We start from the raw sequence: 17,055 nt of genomic DNA, 5'->3' as shown, positions 1-17,055 counted from the left end.
TTTTATTATAATGTATCACATATAAAAAGAAAACCAGTTTTGACCGAGGTTCTCTGTTTGAATCTCAGCTCTGGCCATCCTGTGTGGAGTGCGTGAATGATTGTTTGTTTATATGTGCCTTGTGACTGGCGACAAGTTCTGGTTGAAGTCTGGCTTTCGCCCAACTCACTTATGAAAGGTTTTAGTGACCCTGACGAGGTGTGTGTGTTGCATTAGATTAAATATAAAAAAAAATAAAAAAAATTGACACTTGTTTCCTCGGTTTGATTTGCGGTTAGTGGGAGCGTTCTGTCATCCAAGCCGCTAGGTGTCAGCAGCGTGTTGCTCGAGTTGAGCGAATTCCTGCTTTGACGTTGCCGAGCCTGGCTAGGTGATTGGCGAGCTAAGATGGCGGCGCCAGACGAGCCTGAATTATCGCAGGCGCAGAACGAAAAACTCATACATTTTCAGGTAAACGACGTCTAATACAAGATCCAAAGCCACTTTGTTTGCGGGATCATGCAATGGGATGTCCCCGTCGAGCAGCAACTCGCACCGTCGGGCCAAACTGTCACTGCTACTTCACACAGACAACTTCGATATTGGTCAACTTCAGAGCTAACGTTGGTACCTAAGCTAGCATTAGCTTGCATATCTTACAAGTTAGCCCATTTTAAAGAGGGCTTAGTTAATTTGAATCGCAGACGATCGATTGTCTTGATCAGAGACACCGACGTAATGCACCGATGTCAATTAAACACTAGTTTGGATTTGCTTTTCTCAGATCCTGGCTCTGGTTTCATTATATCGCCGTCTCCATGTTTTCCGATGAGTGCAGTTTATCACTATAGTCAGCGCCGAGCTGTCACTAAAGTTTTGACACATGTCTTTAAAGTTATTTCTGGCCATGTTCCATGTCATTATAATGAAAATGATCCAACGCAATCCTTTAATCCGCCGTCGTACCACAGTGGCATTTCCTCGATGGGCAGTTAGAGAACTAGCATCTCCTTAGCTAACTTGTGTGTTGCTGCTTTGTGATAGAAATGTTGTTTGATGTTATTTTTGCAGTTTGTCAACTACCGTTTGTCATTTATTCTGTTTCTGACAGGATCTTACTGGCTGGGAATCAATCGATCAATGTCGACGCACATTAGAGCAGCATAACTGGAACATTGAGGTAGGTAACCTGACAAACCTATCATTTACTCACAAGTCACACATTTGCCCACACCACATATATGTGAGCCACAAACATCAAACATTTGGCCTTTACAAAGATAACAATGTTGAACGTTGTAAATCAAAATTATTGTGGTTGCAGTTAGGCCTGGTATAACTGGTATATTAGGGTTGGTAAAATTCACCGATATGCATCGGAAAATCGATACGACCTGTAAGATGCAGTTGCATCGTAACGTATCGCACTGGATCGCATTGTTTTCAAATGAAATCGTACTGTATCGCAGGAGATGGGAGAATCATTGGCAATTCCATGAATCGTGAATGCATCGAATCTTTGGCAGTGTATCGTGATGTGTATCGTATCGCTTTGATGGTGAAGATTTTCATCCCGAATAGATATGCGCTGGAACAACTCGCATTCATAGAGGTTAAGAAAGTTTTCATTTTTTATTTTAAATATAGCCTCAAATACATGCACTGTATGCTATTTTTAAACACCATATCAAATGCGTTTGACACACCACCAAACATTTACAGAGTAAGCTTGTGACTTCAGCACAAGTGAGTTGTGATTCGTGTTGCTTACCTAATGCATTTCTATGTTGTAATTTTATGGTTTGTACAACTCGGCATTGTACAAAAACAAAACCGCATGCATGTGAAGTTAGTACCTACTACTTGCCACTTGTGAACTATTATGACACAACCCCACACGCGGTAAGTGTGTGGAAGCTTGCACAGTTTCCCTGCGCCTGTTATAATGGAGAAGTAGTGGAAGCCATATATGTGTGTGTGGTGTGGGGTGGAGCTGGATTGACTTTTAGTTTAATTTTTAAAACCTTTCAGCCCGTGCGCGTACACACAGCATGTGTTTGCACCAATGAACAAGCAGTAGCAGAGATTTGAGTGTGACCAATAATGATGATCCCGCCATTGGGGAGTCATAGTTTGTTTTCCCCCGCATGTTCCTGAACTTTTTGTGCGTGGTCATTATGTGACTTTTCTTGTAAGGAGCCATAATTGATTTTTTAAAAACATTTTTGTCTTTCAGGCTGCAGTACAAGATAGGATCAATGAGGAAGAAGGCGTGCCCAGAGTATTCAACCCCCAGCCATCTAGACCATTAGAGGTCAACACAACAGACCACAGAGTATATAGTTATATTGTCTCCCGGCCACAACCCAGGGTAGGTCTGGCGTCTTTTATTGGGAAATATTGCTTTTATACAAATAATTGAGTCTCTGGAGTGCCCATCAAGTTCAAAATTAAACACCCTGATAATATTTCCAAATGAAAGTGTTTTAGTGTTTGCCACTCATGGATTTAATTGGCTTTATACTTCAGGGTTTGCTGGGATGGAGTTATTACTTGATCATGCTACCTTTCAGATTTACATATTACACGATTCTGGACATATTCAGGTAAGAAGAATCACATATTGACATGCATCTGGGGCTTGTGGAAATATCACAAAGAGGCGCTATTTTTTTGTCTTCCAGATTTGCTCTGCGGTTTGTGAGGCCGAACCCCCGTGGTCGCGTTACAGACCCCGTTGGGGATGTTGTTTCATTTATTCATAGTTTTGAGGAAAAGTACGGTCGCTCACATCCTGTTTTTTACCAGGGAGCGTACAGCCAGGTGAGTTCAGAGATTTGCTTGAGTGAGTAATTGATTGCCATTTGCTCAGAATTTTGTCAATTGTAGGGGTGAACTCTTACTTAAATTTTCATTGACATCGCAATGTAGTAGAATGCAAATTTCAAATAGCAAAGGCTACAAATTTGAAAAACACATACCAACCTTTCTTTCATTTCGTTCGTTCATCGTTTGAATCTACATATTTCGTTCATTTTATAATGTCTAAAGAAGTTCCCAACTGTAGAAGTGCAGTTTTTGTTTACATCCCATTCTTTGAAAATTGAAAAGTTGAAGTGATAATGCCAAGGTTTTGTTTTGCATTACTGTTGGAATATTTACTGACTTGTTTACGCCACACTTGTTTGGGAGAATTCTGTGAAACTGTGGTAGTGAACACTTAAAAGACTGCAAGTATGTTAACATGAACTATATAAACCTATTGTTTAGTGTCACACCATTTGATGAAGACTTCTATATGTTGACAGGCATTAAATGATGCCAAACGAGAGCTCCGCTACCTTTTAGTGTACCTTCATGGAGACGATCATCAAGACACTGATGAGTTTTGCCGGTACGCGTCTTGATTCTTATTCCAGTTTCCATCAGACCTTCTTTCAAAAGACGTGATGTTGATGCTTGTTAGCATTTTGCTGTCTCCAAAGGTTCTAAAAGCATATGAACCTTTTTGTTTTTTTTAAGAAGAGGTTAATTTTGTGTTCCTCTGTAGCTCCACATTATGTACAGAAGAGGTGGTAACCTTCGTCAACACTCGAATGCTGTTCTGGTCATGCTCAACAAGCAAGCCTGAGGGCTACAGAGGTAAACAATTGTGTTGATTCCAGTTGGGGACAAAGGGAAGTATGAATCTGGGAAAGTTTGGTTTTGCTACTTTACTTAAAAGTTAGACTGTATCTGAGTACGGTTCTCCTCCACTATAAACTCCAAACATAATAATAAATAGGGCCTTGTGACCAAAATTAGGCAATATTTGAAAATGCGACAACAACTAAAAAAAGTTAGCTTGAGGATATGACTGCAAGAGACTTTGTTGTAGGACTTGGCCTGTTACACATTTGTGGCAATTGTATAAAATGAGGTGAAATTTTCAGACAAGGTTGACATGTTTTAAAACTTCCCCAATGTGTGTTCATGTCTTATTTTCCACAGCGACAATATTCAACTGCAAGTCGCAGTGTCGCCTCCTAAGTGCTTTTGTCCATTCCATTTAGTTTCCCAAGCGTTGCGCGAGAACACTTATCCATTCCTGGCCATGATCATGCTGAAGGACCGCAAGATGACAGTCGTCGGCCGCCTTGAGGGTCTCATCCAGCCCGGGGACTTTGTCAGTCAGCTCACCTTCATTATGGATGCCAACGAAACATATCTGACGTCCGAGCGCCTTGAACGGTACTGACAATGGCGCAACCCGTAAGAGAGTTGAAAGCGCTACATTCAGAGACGCATGTTTTTGCTTGATGCGGGTAATGTATGTAGATGTAATATATGTGTACTGTACAAAATATGAACAAAATATTGCCTCTGCAATATAGGTGAGGTGCAAAAGATGAACCGCGTCAAAGCAAGTGAATGTTTTATGTTTTCAGAGAGGAGAGGAGTCAGACCCAAGCGCTAAGAGAACAGCAAGACATGGCGTACCGTATCTCCCTTCTTGCCGACCAGGAGAAGGACCGAAAGAAGCGGGAAGAGGAGGAGCAACGGAGGCAAGAGGAGGAGAAGGTCCGGCAGTGCGCTCTCGCAGAAGAGAGGAGACGACGAGTGAGTCGCACTGACCCCATAAGCTCAATGAAACAAACGGTCTGGGTCATACTTCTGTTTTTCACCAGACACTGGAAGAGGAGAAGGAGAGGAAGTCTGAATGTCTCCCACCGGAGCCGCTTGCGGACGATCCCGAAAGTGTCAAAATAGTGTTCAAACTGCCCAATGACACGCGGGTGGAAAGACGATTCCTCTTTGGGCAGTCACTTACAGTGAGTCCACACTCGGGGGCAAAGCTGGATTTAAGATTCTTTTTATTTTTTATTTTATACTTCATGTTCGCAACCTAGTTTGAATTCACCACTTGACATTCATGCAAAAAACAAAAAAAAAAGTTTATACCTTTGAATTTATAAAAGTGTGGAACTGCTATTGTAGAGTAAAATTGCAATTATATGATTTTTTAAATTTATTTTATGTTTGCAGTACATGATTTCTGTTCTGTATTTTTTTTCTATAATCTCACGGGCTTTTGACTTTGGCATGCGTGGCCAATGAAGAGCAACCTCGTTATCAGCATTAGCAAGCCTCCTATTATGTACTGGAAAGTTTTCTTAATCATTCCAAATTCTCAAGGTTGTAAACCTTCTCTGTGGTATGTCAAATTTATTTTCAATTCATTTGTTAATTTCCTGAAGCATAGTTACAAGATTTTTTTCAGGTCTGCTGTTAATGTCTTTAATGCAATATATATGATGTATTCATGCCGTTTTTCCTTTTTCAGGTAATCTATGACTTCCTGTTCTCCTTGAAAGAAAGCCCGGAGAAGTTTCAGATCGTCACCAATTTCCCTCGCCGGGTGCTACCCTGCCTTCCGACCGAGGAGCAGCCCAACCCTCCCACGCTGAAAGAGGCAGGACTTAGCCGTTCCGAGGTCCTTTTTGTTCAGGATCTTACGGACGATTAAAACATAACACAACAAGCAAAAAGACCTCAAGCCACTTCTGTGTGGGAACATCCCCCCCCTTTCTTTTGTCCTTTTTGGTTGAATGGCCACTGTGGGATCTTTGAGTAAAAATCTGGACTAATGTAAAACTCCCCTTGGGCAGGGTTCCCAGTAGCCTGGAAAGTCTTGAATTTTATTAAATAAATATTTCTTGAAGTTCTTCCTCGAGCACTTTCCCTCCTCGGAAGTCTCATCATGTGTATCAGCTGCCTGTTGATTTTGTCTTTACCCACAACTGCAGTAGTTATTGAAGAGGCTGGTGATTCCTCCACTTAGAAAGTACTCATAACAAGTAGCTGAACCTCTCGCTTAACCAGATGCATGACCAAAATGACCTTAGAGCACCTATTAATCTACTGGGAAACGAGGACTTTCGAAAGCCTTAACTTTGTAAAAAAAAAAAAAAAGTTTGGCAGAAGAGTTTCCTTTTTTTTAACCTCTATATGAATCACAAGACGGAGCAAGATTTAGACTTAAACGTAACATGGGAACCCTGTTCTAAACAAGTGACCTGTACATAAGTGTTCATAAACATGGAATCCCCCCCCCCCCAATTCATCTGTGTCATTAAATGACCAGATGCATGTTGACCGTACAAAGCAGACTGAAGTTTCACAGAATGGGCCACGGCTTTTTTCATGTGGCATGCTCTACTAGTCTGCCATCATCAACGCTTTGTTTGTAATCTCCGATGAAGCTCTTGTAAAGATGTAATTTTCCCCAACTCTTAAGTTTAAAATAAAATTAAATGTGGGTTTATGGAACACTTGTTGTCACAGTTTGAAATGAAACCAGCATATTTGTATATGTAATACATTTATTAGTGAACAACCCTCTCCAATCAGCCACAACAATTAAAAAAAATATGATTGCACTACTTGGTAAAGCATAACTAGCAACTTTCATTTAAAAAAAGTACAAATCTTAAAAAGTTCAAACAGTATACAGATGCATATAATACACTAACTAGTTCATGTTAAATGCTACAAACAATGATTCCAATGGAATGAAAAATCAAAACAACCATTTCCTCTAAGTAATATATATATATGTGTGTAAATATATATATTAGTTTCCGTCCCCCCCGCAATACAAACATGGAGAAATGAGGTAACTGTAAATGTGCAAGTACCAAAGCAAAAATATATTTGCCTAACACACAACACGTGCCCCTGGCTCTGTTGGTGGGTGGGCTGAGGACCCCCTTTAACAACCAGGGAGGGTAAGAACAGTAAACCAAGATCCCACCACAGCCCCCCCCCAAAAAAAATAAAAACAATCATAGGTAAACCTTAAATGGCATCTATAAAGCAATCAATCACAAATCCAACAATTTTTAGCTGCTTATTGGAACACTTGCTTGCTTTTTTTTTTTGCACCAGACAAGATGTGAGATTATTGAAGAAAGTTAACAGAAAGACTACAAGACTCTATTCTGTGTTGTCTTAATCATAAACTGCTTCAGTGGGAGGTTGTTGTTGTTTTTTTTTCCTTAGTGGGGGTGGCTAGATAATGTCAATTTATTAGATACTCCCAAAAAACAAGCGCTAATATCAAACATGAAATACGTGTGAACAATACATTTGAAGATATTGATACACTGAGAGCAAGTGCCCGAGAGGCAGGTTACAGTACTACACTGGCATATGTATGACAACACTTAATTATTTTTTTTAAACCCTTAAAACTATAATTATAATGATTTCCACTGGGCTATTAGTATAACATGCTTTAAGAATACATGAGATCCATGACAAACTATTGCATTCACGCAAGTGAGTTTTTGTAGCTAAAAGCAAAACATCTAGCACCTTGTCACTATGGCTTTTTGATCAAACTACAGTAGTCTCAGAGCAGGTTGTTTTTCAGTCATTAGGGCAATAAACAGTAACACAACGCATGTTAAGAATTGATGGATCCAATCCATGTTTTTTTTTTTTCCTTTTCTCACAACAAAACGAAGTTAGCGCAATAAAATCTTGTAGTCATTCAGTTCTATTATTAGAAATATGTGCAGTACAATGCATGGCAGTTATCAGCTGAGCGATAAGATCCAAACCTCCAGAAGCCGACTTGGAATTGGATGACAAGCATGCATATTGTGCGCCGGTAAATAGGTCCTCAGCAAATTTGAAGCTTTCCTTCACGCGCTTGCTCGCCTCTCTTTCTCTCTCTCGCTCGGTCTTTTTATTCTTTTTTTGTAAGCATGCAAACACCTTCTGGAGTGATTAGGTAGGAGTGTGCGCACATTGAGAAGTTGGACCACAGCAAAAAGTCAAACTGGTTTTGTAAAATGACTTCGGTACGTTGCCTCTTTTTTTTTTCTTTCTTTTTTTTAAAGTTGTCTTTATTTCCTTTTGAAAACATGCCTTGTCTTTAAACTGTGTACTATTTCAGACATAAGAGCATATAATAATTGCTTACAAGAAATTATTTGTGGTCAGAGGAAAATGACCAACACAAATTCAGCTCCTTTTCATGGCATCCTTCCCATTTGACAGACTCTTTGTCCTGTATCCTCATATACCGAGTGGCCCTGAGTTTTTTTTATTTATTTTTTTTAAACGTACAATATAGCCTGCGAATAGATATGTATGTACACGTAGATTAATTCTCAAAGCTGTGGGTAGAACTCATTAAATGGCTTCTTTTTTTTTTCTTTCTCTTTTCTTTTGAAGATGGCACACACGTCAAAGACTCACATTCACTTAAGACACTGAAGTAAAGAAAAAGGCAAGATCCCTTTACACGCAAAAAGCAACGCTTACAACTGCCTGTTAGTGCTTGCTATTTTTTTTTTCTTCCTCAAAACGTCGCAAAACAAGCGGGAAAGTAGAAGTCCGACAGCGACGACTGAACACCAGTGACTTCTACGACATTCTTCTGTCTTCAAATCTAAAAGCATTCACGCGCAAGTTTCTACATACACATTTTTTTTTCTTCTTCTCCAAAACCACCATTAAGCTGATGACCACGTTACCAGAAGATAAACACAAAACATTGTTAGTGCTCCCAACACGTTCTCCTTCAACTCATTTTCTCAAAGAGATTACAAAGTAATAAATAAAACTTTTTTTTTTTTTTTTTTTTTATAAATGGTGAAAATGACACAGTATTTGCCAGGATTAGTAATAGGTTTGTGCTTGTCAAGGTCATATAAGAAGGCAGGTCTAACATCTGGAAAAGTAGGCGATATCTATATATTAGATTTGGCTCACAAACAAACAAACATCGATGGCCACGTCTTCCTCAAACAGGAAGAGTAAAAAGTCCATTCAAAAGCCGCCCCTTTGCAACAGTTTGCTGCCCGGATGGGACAACTTGCATCCGTTTCAATGCTCCTTTTCCCCACGTAAGCAAGCTGCTCATTTCGTATGCCTCTTCTGTTTTTTTTTTTTTCTCCCCCACCCCCCCTCAAGTTGGTTCATTTTGGTGGTAATGCTTGGTTTAAATATTGCTAGTCAGAATCAACAGTTCATGCAAATCCCAGCATGCCGCCCTGTCTCCAGTGGTTACACAATACATTGGCTCTGTGAACAGGACAAACGCACATACACGCACGCACGCAGATAGCCGTAGCACTTGTGCAGTTACGCTCGATGACTTCCAAAGTGATCCGCTCCGTGAACCCGGGACATCTTTTTGGATACAGAAGTTCCAGAAAGGAGCGTGTGGCAGACGCGCATCACTTGCAGTCTAAAAGCTTAGGCTTAACAAAAGAGGGCTAAAAGGATCGATCGAGTATTGCAGGACATACATATGAAGCGGTCGGTTTGGCCGGCACTAACATGCATCTACGGTGCTTCTCCGCGTTTGTCTTGAATCGCCGCCCCGCCCGCCCGCCTTCCTTTCTTCCCACTCAATTCAACAAATGCAACCCTGTAAACAAAAGCAGCAAATAATGCGCACGGATGGGGAAACTCTTTGGAATCTGCAACAAGGAAGTGGGGAGGCCAGATAAAGAACCAGCTGGTGATCCCAGCGCTCCGCCTTCTGGCTGCAGCGGGACTTTTTTTTCGTTTTTCTTTTTCTTCACAAGACTCGGGACAATTGAAGCACAGCAGAGGTACCGGGGCCTCCGGGATCCATCGCGGATTGCTTATTATTTAGGAAGTGGGTTGTTAGCGGTGGTTAGTTAGTGGCGGGCGTCCACAGCTTTAGGACTAACTCTGGCACGGGCGAAGCTTTTCCCACTCCGCCTCTCACTCCGCCTCTCGGTGCACGTCCGACGCGTCGGCCCGGCAGATGGGACAAGTGCGATTGGTCTGGAGGGCAAGTGGAGCAAAGTCACGGACCGACACACCGCAACTGAATGGTGATCGCGTCATCTTACCTTTAACCATTTGTCCACACATTTGGCGTGGAATTCATGGTTGCAGGGTAATACCCGAAGTAGCTGCCTACACTCAAAGTCACTAAAGCACACAACACACCTGAGGGGGAAAGAAAATACAGCGTTGTAAACACATTGCTCTTATTTATTCATTGTATCTGCCTTCTTTTTGTGTTGACGCTTGAATACACTTCAATGAAAAATAGGACAAGGAGAAATGGGTGGCTTACAGCGTTTGCTCCGATAGATGATTCTCTGAGCTGAACCTGTAGGAGGGAAGTTGCTCAATGTCTGCCTTGGTGAGTCCTCGTGGCTTCGCTTCACCCAGCCTCTCGGCCAGATTCAGTAAAGCCTGAAGAGAAAATCCACTGTTAAATGGCTTGGATAGTGTACAAAAAGTGGCGGGACTACACCTGTACGTAGTAACATTGTGTTCCAAAATCCTGAGCCGTAAAAGGATGGCCAACTTACCTCATAGTTCTCCATTTCCACATCATCCACATCAAGGTCGAGACTGATGGCCGGGCCCACTGCGGTTGGAGGCACAGGAAGCATTGAGCTGCGCAAAGAAAGAACAACAAACGGTTCGTGCAATCCCTAGCAAAAGCATAGGCCAGTGACACACGTGCACTGGTCACGTCTTTCTCGGGATATCATCTTTTGTCCACCACGCTTACAGGAAGTATGGGAGGAAGCCTGGGTAGTAGGATGGAGGCGGCGGGGGAGGAGGGAGAGGCTGCTGCAGCCTGTATCTCTGTCCACTTGCTCGCCGGGGCAGCATGTGGGGGTATGGCTGGTGGGACAAACAATCGTGGATTAAAATACGTACAAACATGAGACATGACGTCGTATTACGATCAATAAATCAAATGCATTCTTCATTCTTTTCCATATTTTTGTGAAGAAGGAAATGCTTCTTCTCATCACACTCATGACACTTCCTAATTAAAATGTCAATGCTGCATTCCTGTTCTCATCAGCATTGTTGCTACTGTGATTGACATCACATATCATGGTGAAATTGTGAATTACTCGGGGGAAAGTTGCATCCACTGGGCGAAGATAATGTGGACTGTAAACAGAGGCCTGCCACTTACCACTCCGAAGGGAAGCTCCTGATGCAGAGGCTCTTGAGGAAGATACTGTATGGGCAGAGAAGGAGGCAGCGCTGGTGGGTGGTGTGAGGGAGGGTAGGTGAAGGTTCCCAATGGGTGCTGGTCCCCTCTTAGGTCAACTTCATTCTCTACCCTCTGTAGAGGCTGAACACAATCAGCTCAATGAGCAAAAACAGAGTTGCTGGCGGCTGGTGAGGACTACTCACCATGCGTGGGTGCTGAGGCTGTAAAGGGACAAACTGGCTCAGAGGAGCAAGGTGCGGCGGCGGCGGCTGGTGCGGGGGTACAGGTGGGCTTGGGTGCAATACAAAATGTTCGCTGGAGATCAGGGGTGGGAAGGCTTGGTAAGACACCGGCAGATGCTGCATGGTACATGCCTGTATGAGCTGAGCGGAGACAAAAGCACACCGAGAGAACCATATTTATGTACACATAAATACTTCACATTTATTGTGATGCATCTTAAACCTGTTCTAAAAAGATTTGTTTTAAAACATGCTTTAGGTAGGGCTGGGCGATGAGACAAATGTCAATGAAAACTTGCTAAACTCATTCATAATTTTCTTGTCTTCATTCTATGGCCATGCTGATTCAGATTTTAGCTTAAAGGATTCATCAATCAACAGAACTCTTGACAATTTGGCATCCTGGATGGAGCACACCACTTGCCGCAATGAGTGGAGGCACATTAAATTCCCTCTCAAATGTGATGAGTGAAGGAGAACAATATGTAGTCATTCATGTCAAAATGACCCACTTCACACCACATCGCCTGCAGGCAAAATCACACAACGCAGAAATTCAGACCAGGATCATCCCGTTCCATTGAAAGTGTCAATAAATCAATTAGAAATTGTCAATTTCTTTGAAATATTCTTTTTATAAAAGTACAATACTTTTATTCATTTTAATGTATGAACCATCATGAAGAATGTTGTTCACTGCACAGTGAACATTTCTTTCCTTGTTCCTTCCTTCCATGAGAAATGAAAAACAAATATAGGGGGGGGAAATCACAACAAGATTCCCATTCACCAATTTGTTCTTCACTTGCTAAACTACGAATGGACAATTTGCACATGTTGGACAAATCGCACAACCCTGGTTCAAAGCATGTCATCAATACATGACGATATTACATCAACGCACAGCACCAACAGTGTTGCCCCAATGCCAGGCATGTTCAGGCAGCACACAACACAACTTAAACCGATTTCATTTCGCCGACAACAAATTCATGCCACTAATGTTGCTATTTCACAAGACACATTGTATTTTCTCAGGAAAAGAAAAAACATCATTGCTATCGAGCGCTACATGAAAGCCACTGACATTTGGGCTTTCTCCTTTCAAACTCACAGGAGGAGGAAGGCAGCAGAGCAGAGAGAGCTGTCCGCTGAACATTACCGAGCATGCTGGGAGCTGCTGAGTGTTGCACCCTGGTAAAGGCTGCCCGGTATGGATGGGAAATCCGTGGGTCGTCACCGTCGTAACAGTGTATGATATTGGAACAGATCCTTGGGGCATCTGAAATAAGAACAAAAAAATGGAAGTGGACACATCCCAAGGAAAGCGTGTGGTTTTTTTTTTAAAGTGCGTTAACAAACATGCCAGGCCTCTAGGTAGCAGTAGTTAGCCAAATACTGTCCAATCAGAGGGAGCTTCTATCTCCTGTCGACGTGAATCTCCGGTTACGATTAACCATACCTAAACGCCACTATCGCACTTTTTTTCCCCCGAAGCCTTCATTTTTAATCAAAGAAAAATAATTCAGGAACGTGTGGATGACATGGCAAACTGTAGAAAAATATCGCCCATTTGCCCAAAAACGAAACACAAGGGCACGTCGGTGAAATAATTGTCGTCCCCCGCTTACCTGCTCGTGTAGATCCACCATGATGGGGCTCTGCTGGGGTAGGTGTGCCGCAGGGTGAAGCATGCGTGGTGCTGTGCTGGTGTGGCTATATTGTCTGGATTCATCTAAAGGAACCTGTCGGTGATGTTGGGAGAAAAGCAGATGGCGGTTTTCATCCTGGACCAGGGAAGTGTGCAGCACAGGTCTGTCTCGTAGCCCCCACTGGCGTCTCACTGGTGGACTGTCGTGTCAGAAAACAAAAGATGCGAGATATCACACACAAATTATTCCATTTCGTGTGCAGTAGGATTGGCATAGACAAAACAGTCAAAGCTCCGTTTAGGCACTGAAACAGGGTACCGTTTATTTTCACATGAATTGACACACCAACCCAATCTGGCAATGTCCCCCCCCCCAAAAAAGTACTGAAAAACATATAAAAAAATGCGCAACATACTGTATTCAACTATACCTTCTCCTGAGATGCACAGGGGCGTTACAGGGCTCTCCAAGGAACCTCCTCGGGTTCAAGGGGGCTGTTGGGGGCAGCCTATTTACTGCTACTTCCCATGGTCGCATTGGTGACGTCGTGCAGACGAGTCACTCTCCGGGAAAGGAAACTACACAGTGGAGGAGGCACTTGGATGTTGCCTCCGATTGTCTTAACCCTGAAAAAGAAGAAAGACGAGACTATTTTATTTCACAAAAATCCACACAATAATTAGTGATGTCCCGATCAAGATTTTTTATCTTCAGTGGTTGATTCTGCTTCATGTGGAACAACATGTTTGTCCATTCATTAATTTCCATTAGTCCTAGTTAGGGTCTTGGGCAGGAGCCCATCACAGATGACATTAGGTGACAGGCAGAGTACACCTTGGAACTGTCACCAGCCAATCACAGAACACCTATAAACAACTAGTTTCATTCATACCAATGGAATATTTTGCATTTTCTATTAGCCTAGCATGCATATTACAGGAATGCGGAAGGAGGTCAGGGGAAAAAAAAAAACAATGCCCGAAATTAACAATGGTGTGCTTTGTTTCAGAGTTGTCCGTAATAAAATAAAACCTGACCATCCGGAATACATCCTGACCAGAATACACCCTGATTAGCATCATGGTAGGTCTCATTGTCTACTGGTTGTCACCACTTCACTGATTTGTGACGAGTACTTTGAAATTCATTCATTTATCTGTTTGCTGTTAGTCTGCCCATCAACTCGCTACACACACCAGCGAGAGAGAGGTGGCAAAAACATGAACTCTGCAACCACAGTAATTTCTGACATCCTTAAAAGTACCAGGGACCAACAAGTACTCCGTGGAGAGGTAAGAAGCCAATAGTCTCAAAACTCCAGGCCATAACTCAGCCATTGTCAGTTAACTTAAAAAATTAGAAGCCCGAAACAACAAACTCCACAAAGCTAGGATTCAAGCTCAATCTTAAAACTCCTCGTCTGCATGTATTATCATGCAAAACATTCCCCAGTTTTGAATTCGTAAATTATTAAAATCCTGTAGTATTATATTCATCACTTGGTGTGCAAAAATAATAATATTAATTTAAAAAAAACAACGTCCGTCCTCGGGGCATAAATAGGGGTCGCTGTTACATGGCTGAACAAAAACATGGAAGCCATGTGCTCACGAGACAAAGCAACAACAAAAGCTGCAGCGGCAATCGCCTCTCTTCCATTTCGCTCCAATTTATTGTTGCAATACTTTTTCGGAGTATCGCACGAAGCTGTGCACGCACAACTAGAGACAGGACCACGGCGGTGGCTGAAGGCTCCTTTCTGATTGGGATAAGTCGATGTCCCCTGTTGAAGGAGAGATGAGCTAGCAACGTTAGCAAAGCTATGCTAACGCTTTGTCCAACGGGCTCCTTAGCAAGGACAGTCGGCGAGCACACAGGATATTTGTATTCAAACAAAAACAAGTCTCTCAAAAGAAGAGTTGCACAGAAATGAAGCAGCCACCCGGTACGGACGAATCTCAGTGGTTAATACGAGTTAGTGTAGCTTAAGCGCTTACTTTCGTGGCTAGTTTGGACGCTCCGTGAGAAGAGATGGCAGGTGTTCCAGCTTGCAAAATACCGTATCCCATCCACTTCTCCTTATTTATGACAGCCTCCAAACGACGTATGTCACTCGATACGATAATCGTCCAACGAATTTAATCCACAACCATTTCCTTGGCCAATATATATCCCCCAAACTGCTCGCGGACGGTCCTGCTTTGCTAGACTGCTAACAGACGCTTTCCATTTGCAGCGGAAGGGGCTACGTCTCCCCAGCAACCGTAAACAAAAATAAATCCAGCCGTTAGTAATAGCGTATTCCGAGTAATTTTAATGATACTCAAAGAAATACAAGTTATTCTTTTGTAATCGAAGAAAGAAAATCCCGATTGCCGCGTGCACGCTCCCAACACTGCATTGTTATTGCGAAGCCACGCCCCCTGTGTTCGATTAGCCAATCACAGCGCGACAAACACAGACCGCAGACGTCCAGACAGCGATGGATGCTACTTACCAACAAATGTTTGTTTTCCTACATAGAAACAAAAGATTGCCGCGATAAACAAGTGGCTCAACTACAAGTTTGTAGTAACGTTAGTGTTAACCTACTTGATCAACCAACGCGTGTTTGAAAAGCGTGCCTACGCTGTTATTCAAGTACTGTACATACTTTGTTTAGGTTAATTCTGAGTAGTTACATTATAGCGGCACAACAAACTGTAATCTGACAAACGCAACATAATTTGTGAACATCGTTTGATGCCACTTCGAAGAAATGCCATCACAATTGTACGTGAACGTGAAATAATTAGTAGAACATATTTTTAACCGTTTCCCCCTGAGAATTATTATAACAATTAACAGTGCTACCGGAAATTAATGTTCAAATGCTTATTCCGATGACTGGAGGCCACAGTGTCCGATGAGGACTACCCAGTCGGTTATGTAATTTTGCACTTGCATGATCAAGACAAAAAAAAAATAAAACCCTTCAATTTCCTCCAACGTTTCAGCTTTACATTTTGCGGATTGTTTACACACGACAATGTTGTTATCATCGCTATGGGCCCTATAGCATCGCTGTCAGGCCCAGTTTGTGTGTTTACAGTTACTAAACGCCGCCACTTCAAGGTTTTAGAACATATTCCATCATCGGATGTCAAGTCAACGTCAAACCAAGAAAGGCTGTTTTGCTTAACGTAAACACAAAATCGCAGTCAGCAGCAGCAGCAAATCAAGGAGGGGCTGTGTAGTATGGAGGATGAGCCCAATGAGCGGCATAATAACAAGAGCCTCAGGCAACATTTCTAGCAATCTACCCGCGGTATCTCGTTCGGACATAAGCGTCATTACCTGATTGTTAATGTGCAAACATCCGATCGCTGATATTTCCCTTCACATTTCGTCAGTCAAGCAGCAAGTCCTGTGGTAAAATGTCCCCGCGTGGAACATTGCGTGATTTACACCTCTGCTGTATCAAAAACGCGCTACAAATGACACATCTCATCAGACATCTCGTATGACCTCGTCGTGTGTGCACACAATGCGATTTGTCTTTGCTGTGTGACACGTTCATTCTACACACGCCATTTTCTGATTTGGAAAGTCGGAGTCCTGCCCACCGCTGTCTTGTTCCCTCCTGCAGCGACCTGCACTTCCTTTAACTGTGGACGTACGGAGGGTAAACAGTAGAAAAATCAATTCAGATAGAAAGAAATATAGGAGCCGACTAAAAACACACTTCTTGAATTTTATGGTGTACTTTCCAGTGCTGTGCATTCAAATATACATGCAGATAATGATTGTTTTGAAGGGTTACCTGTTCACTTGACCACATCTATACCGCATTACTATGTAGTGTCGCTGTGGTTTGCTGATGTAAAGGAGCAGCACTAGTAATACCTACACCTTCAAAATGGTCAATTTGTAGCGGTGCATTTTGGTGCCAATGACAAAGCTATGAACACCCCCCCCCCCCGAAAAAATAAATAAAATAACAGTACGTATTTTTCATTGGGGCGGCTCGGTTGCGCACTGGGTACGTCCGTCTCACAGTTAGGATGGTGCGGGTTCGACTCCACCTCCGCCCCTCCCTGTGTGGAGTTTGCATGTTCTCCCCGTGGGTTTTCTCCGGGCACTCCGGTTTCCTCCCACATCCCCAAAACATGCTTGGTAGGCTGATCGCCGACTTTAAATTGTCCCT

General features: G+C 42.5%; 2 protein-coding genes across 6 annotated transcripts; one reads left to right on the top strand and one right to left on the bottom strand.

Annotated features, from left to right (window-relative positions):
- The first annotated feature begins 302 nt into the window (after positions 1-302).
- Positions 303-6,288, top strand: faf2 (Fas associated factor family member 2). The gene is made up of 11 exons (XM_085903260.1): positions 303-450; positions 1,091-1,159; positions 2,216-2,350; positions 2,509-2,585; positions 2,664-2,802; positions 3,288-3,373; positions 3,530-3,621; positions 4,032-4,209; positions 4,407-4,578; positions 4,647-4,790; positions 5,303-6,288. Exons 1-11 carry the CDS (start codon positions 388-390, stop codon positions 5,483-5,485), a joined length of 1,338 nt encoding a protein of 445 aa, XP_085759386.1. The 5' UTR covers positions 303-387; the 3' UTR covers positions 5,486-6,288.
- Positions 6,231-16,424, bottom strand: rnf44 (ring finger protein 44). 5 transcript variants are annotated; one of them, XM_085903285.1, is made up of 11 exons: positions 16,206-16,424; positions 13,300-13,495; positions 12,849-13,068; positions 12,332-12,499; positions 11,179-11,358; positions 10,955-11,116; positions 10,535-10,650; positions 10,329-10,416; positions 10,088-10,209; positions 9,858-9,957; positions 6,231-9,789 (listed from the first exon to the last, which is right to left on the bottom strand). In XM_085903285.1, the coding sequence occupies exons 2-11, from the start codon at positions 13,404-13,406 to the stop codon at positions 9,727-9,729; spliced, it is 1,326 nt and encodes a 441-aa protein (XP_085759411.1). In that variant the 5' UTR covers positions 13,407-13,495; positions 16,206-16,424; the 3' UTR covers positions 6,231-9,726. The 5 variants fall into 5 exon arrangements, with proteins under 5 accessions (XP_085759411.1, XP_085759439.1, XP_085759420.1 ...); XM_085903313.1 differs by lacking the exon at positions 16,206-16,424 and adding an exon at positions 14,867-15,834 and having other exon boundaries at positions 10,955-10,999; XM_085903294.1 differs by lacking the exon at positions 16,206-16,424 and adding an exon at positions 14,867-15,833 and having other exon boundaries at positions 10,955-11,107.
- Positions 16,425-17,055: the final 631 nt, after the last annotated feature.

This window comes from Syngnathus leptorhynchus, chromosome 2 (genome assembly GCF_054491065.1).
Source record: "Syngnathus leptorhynchus isolate UIUO chromosome 2, UIUO_Slep, whole genome shotgun sequence".
NCBI lineage: Eukaryota > Metazoa > Chordata > Actinopteri > Syngnathiformes > Syngnathidae > Syngnathus > Syngnathus leptorhynchus.
The sequence above is the reverse complement of the archived record's forward strand: the minus strand, read 5'-3'. Positions and strand labels throughout refer to the sequence as shown.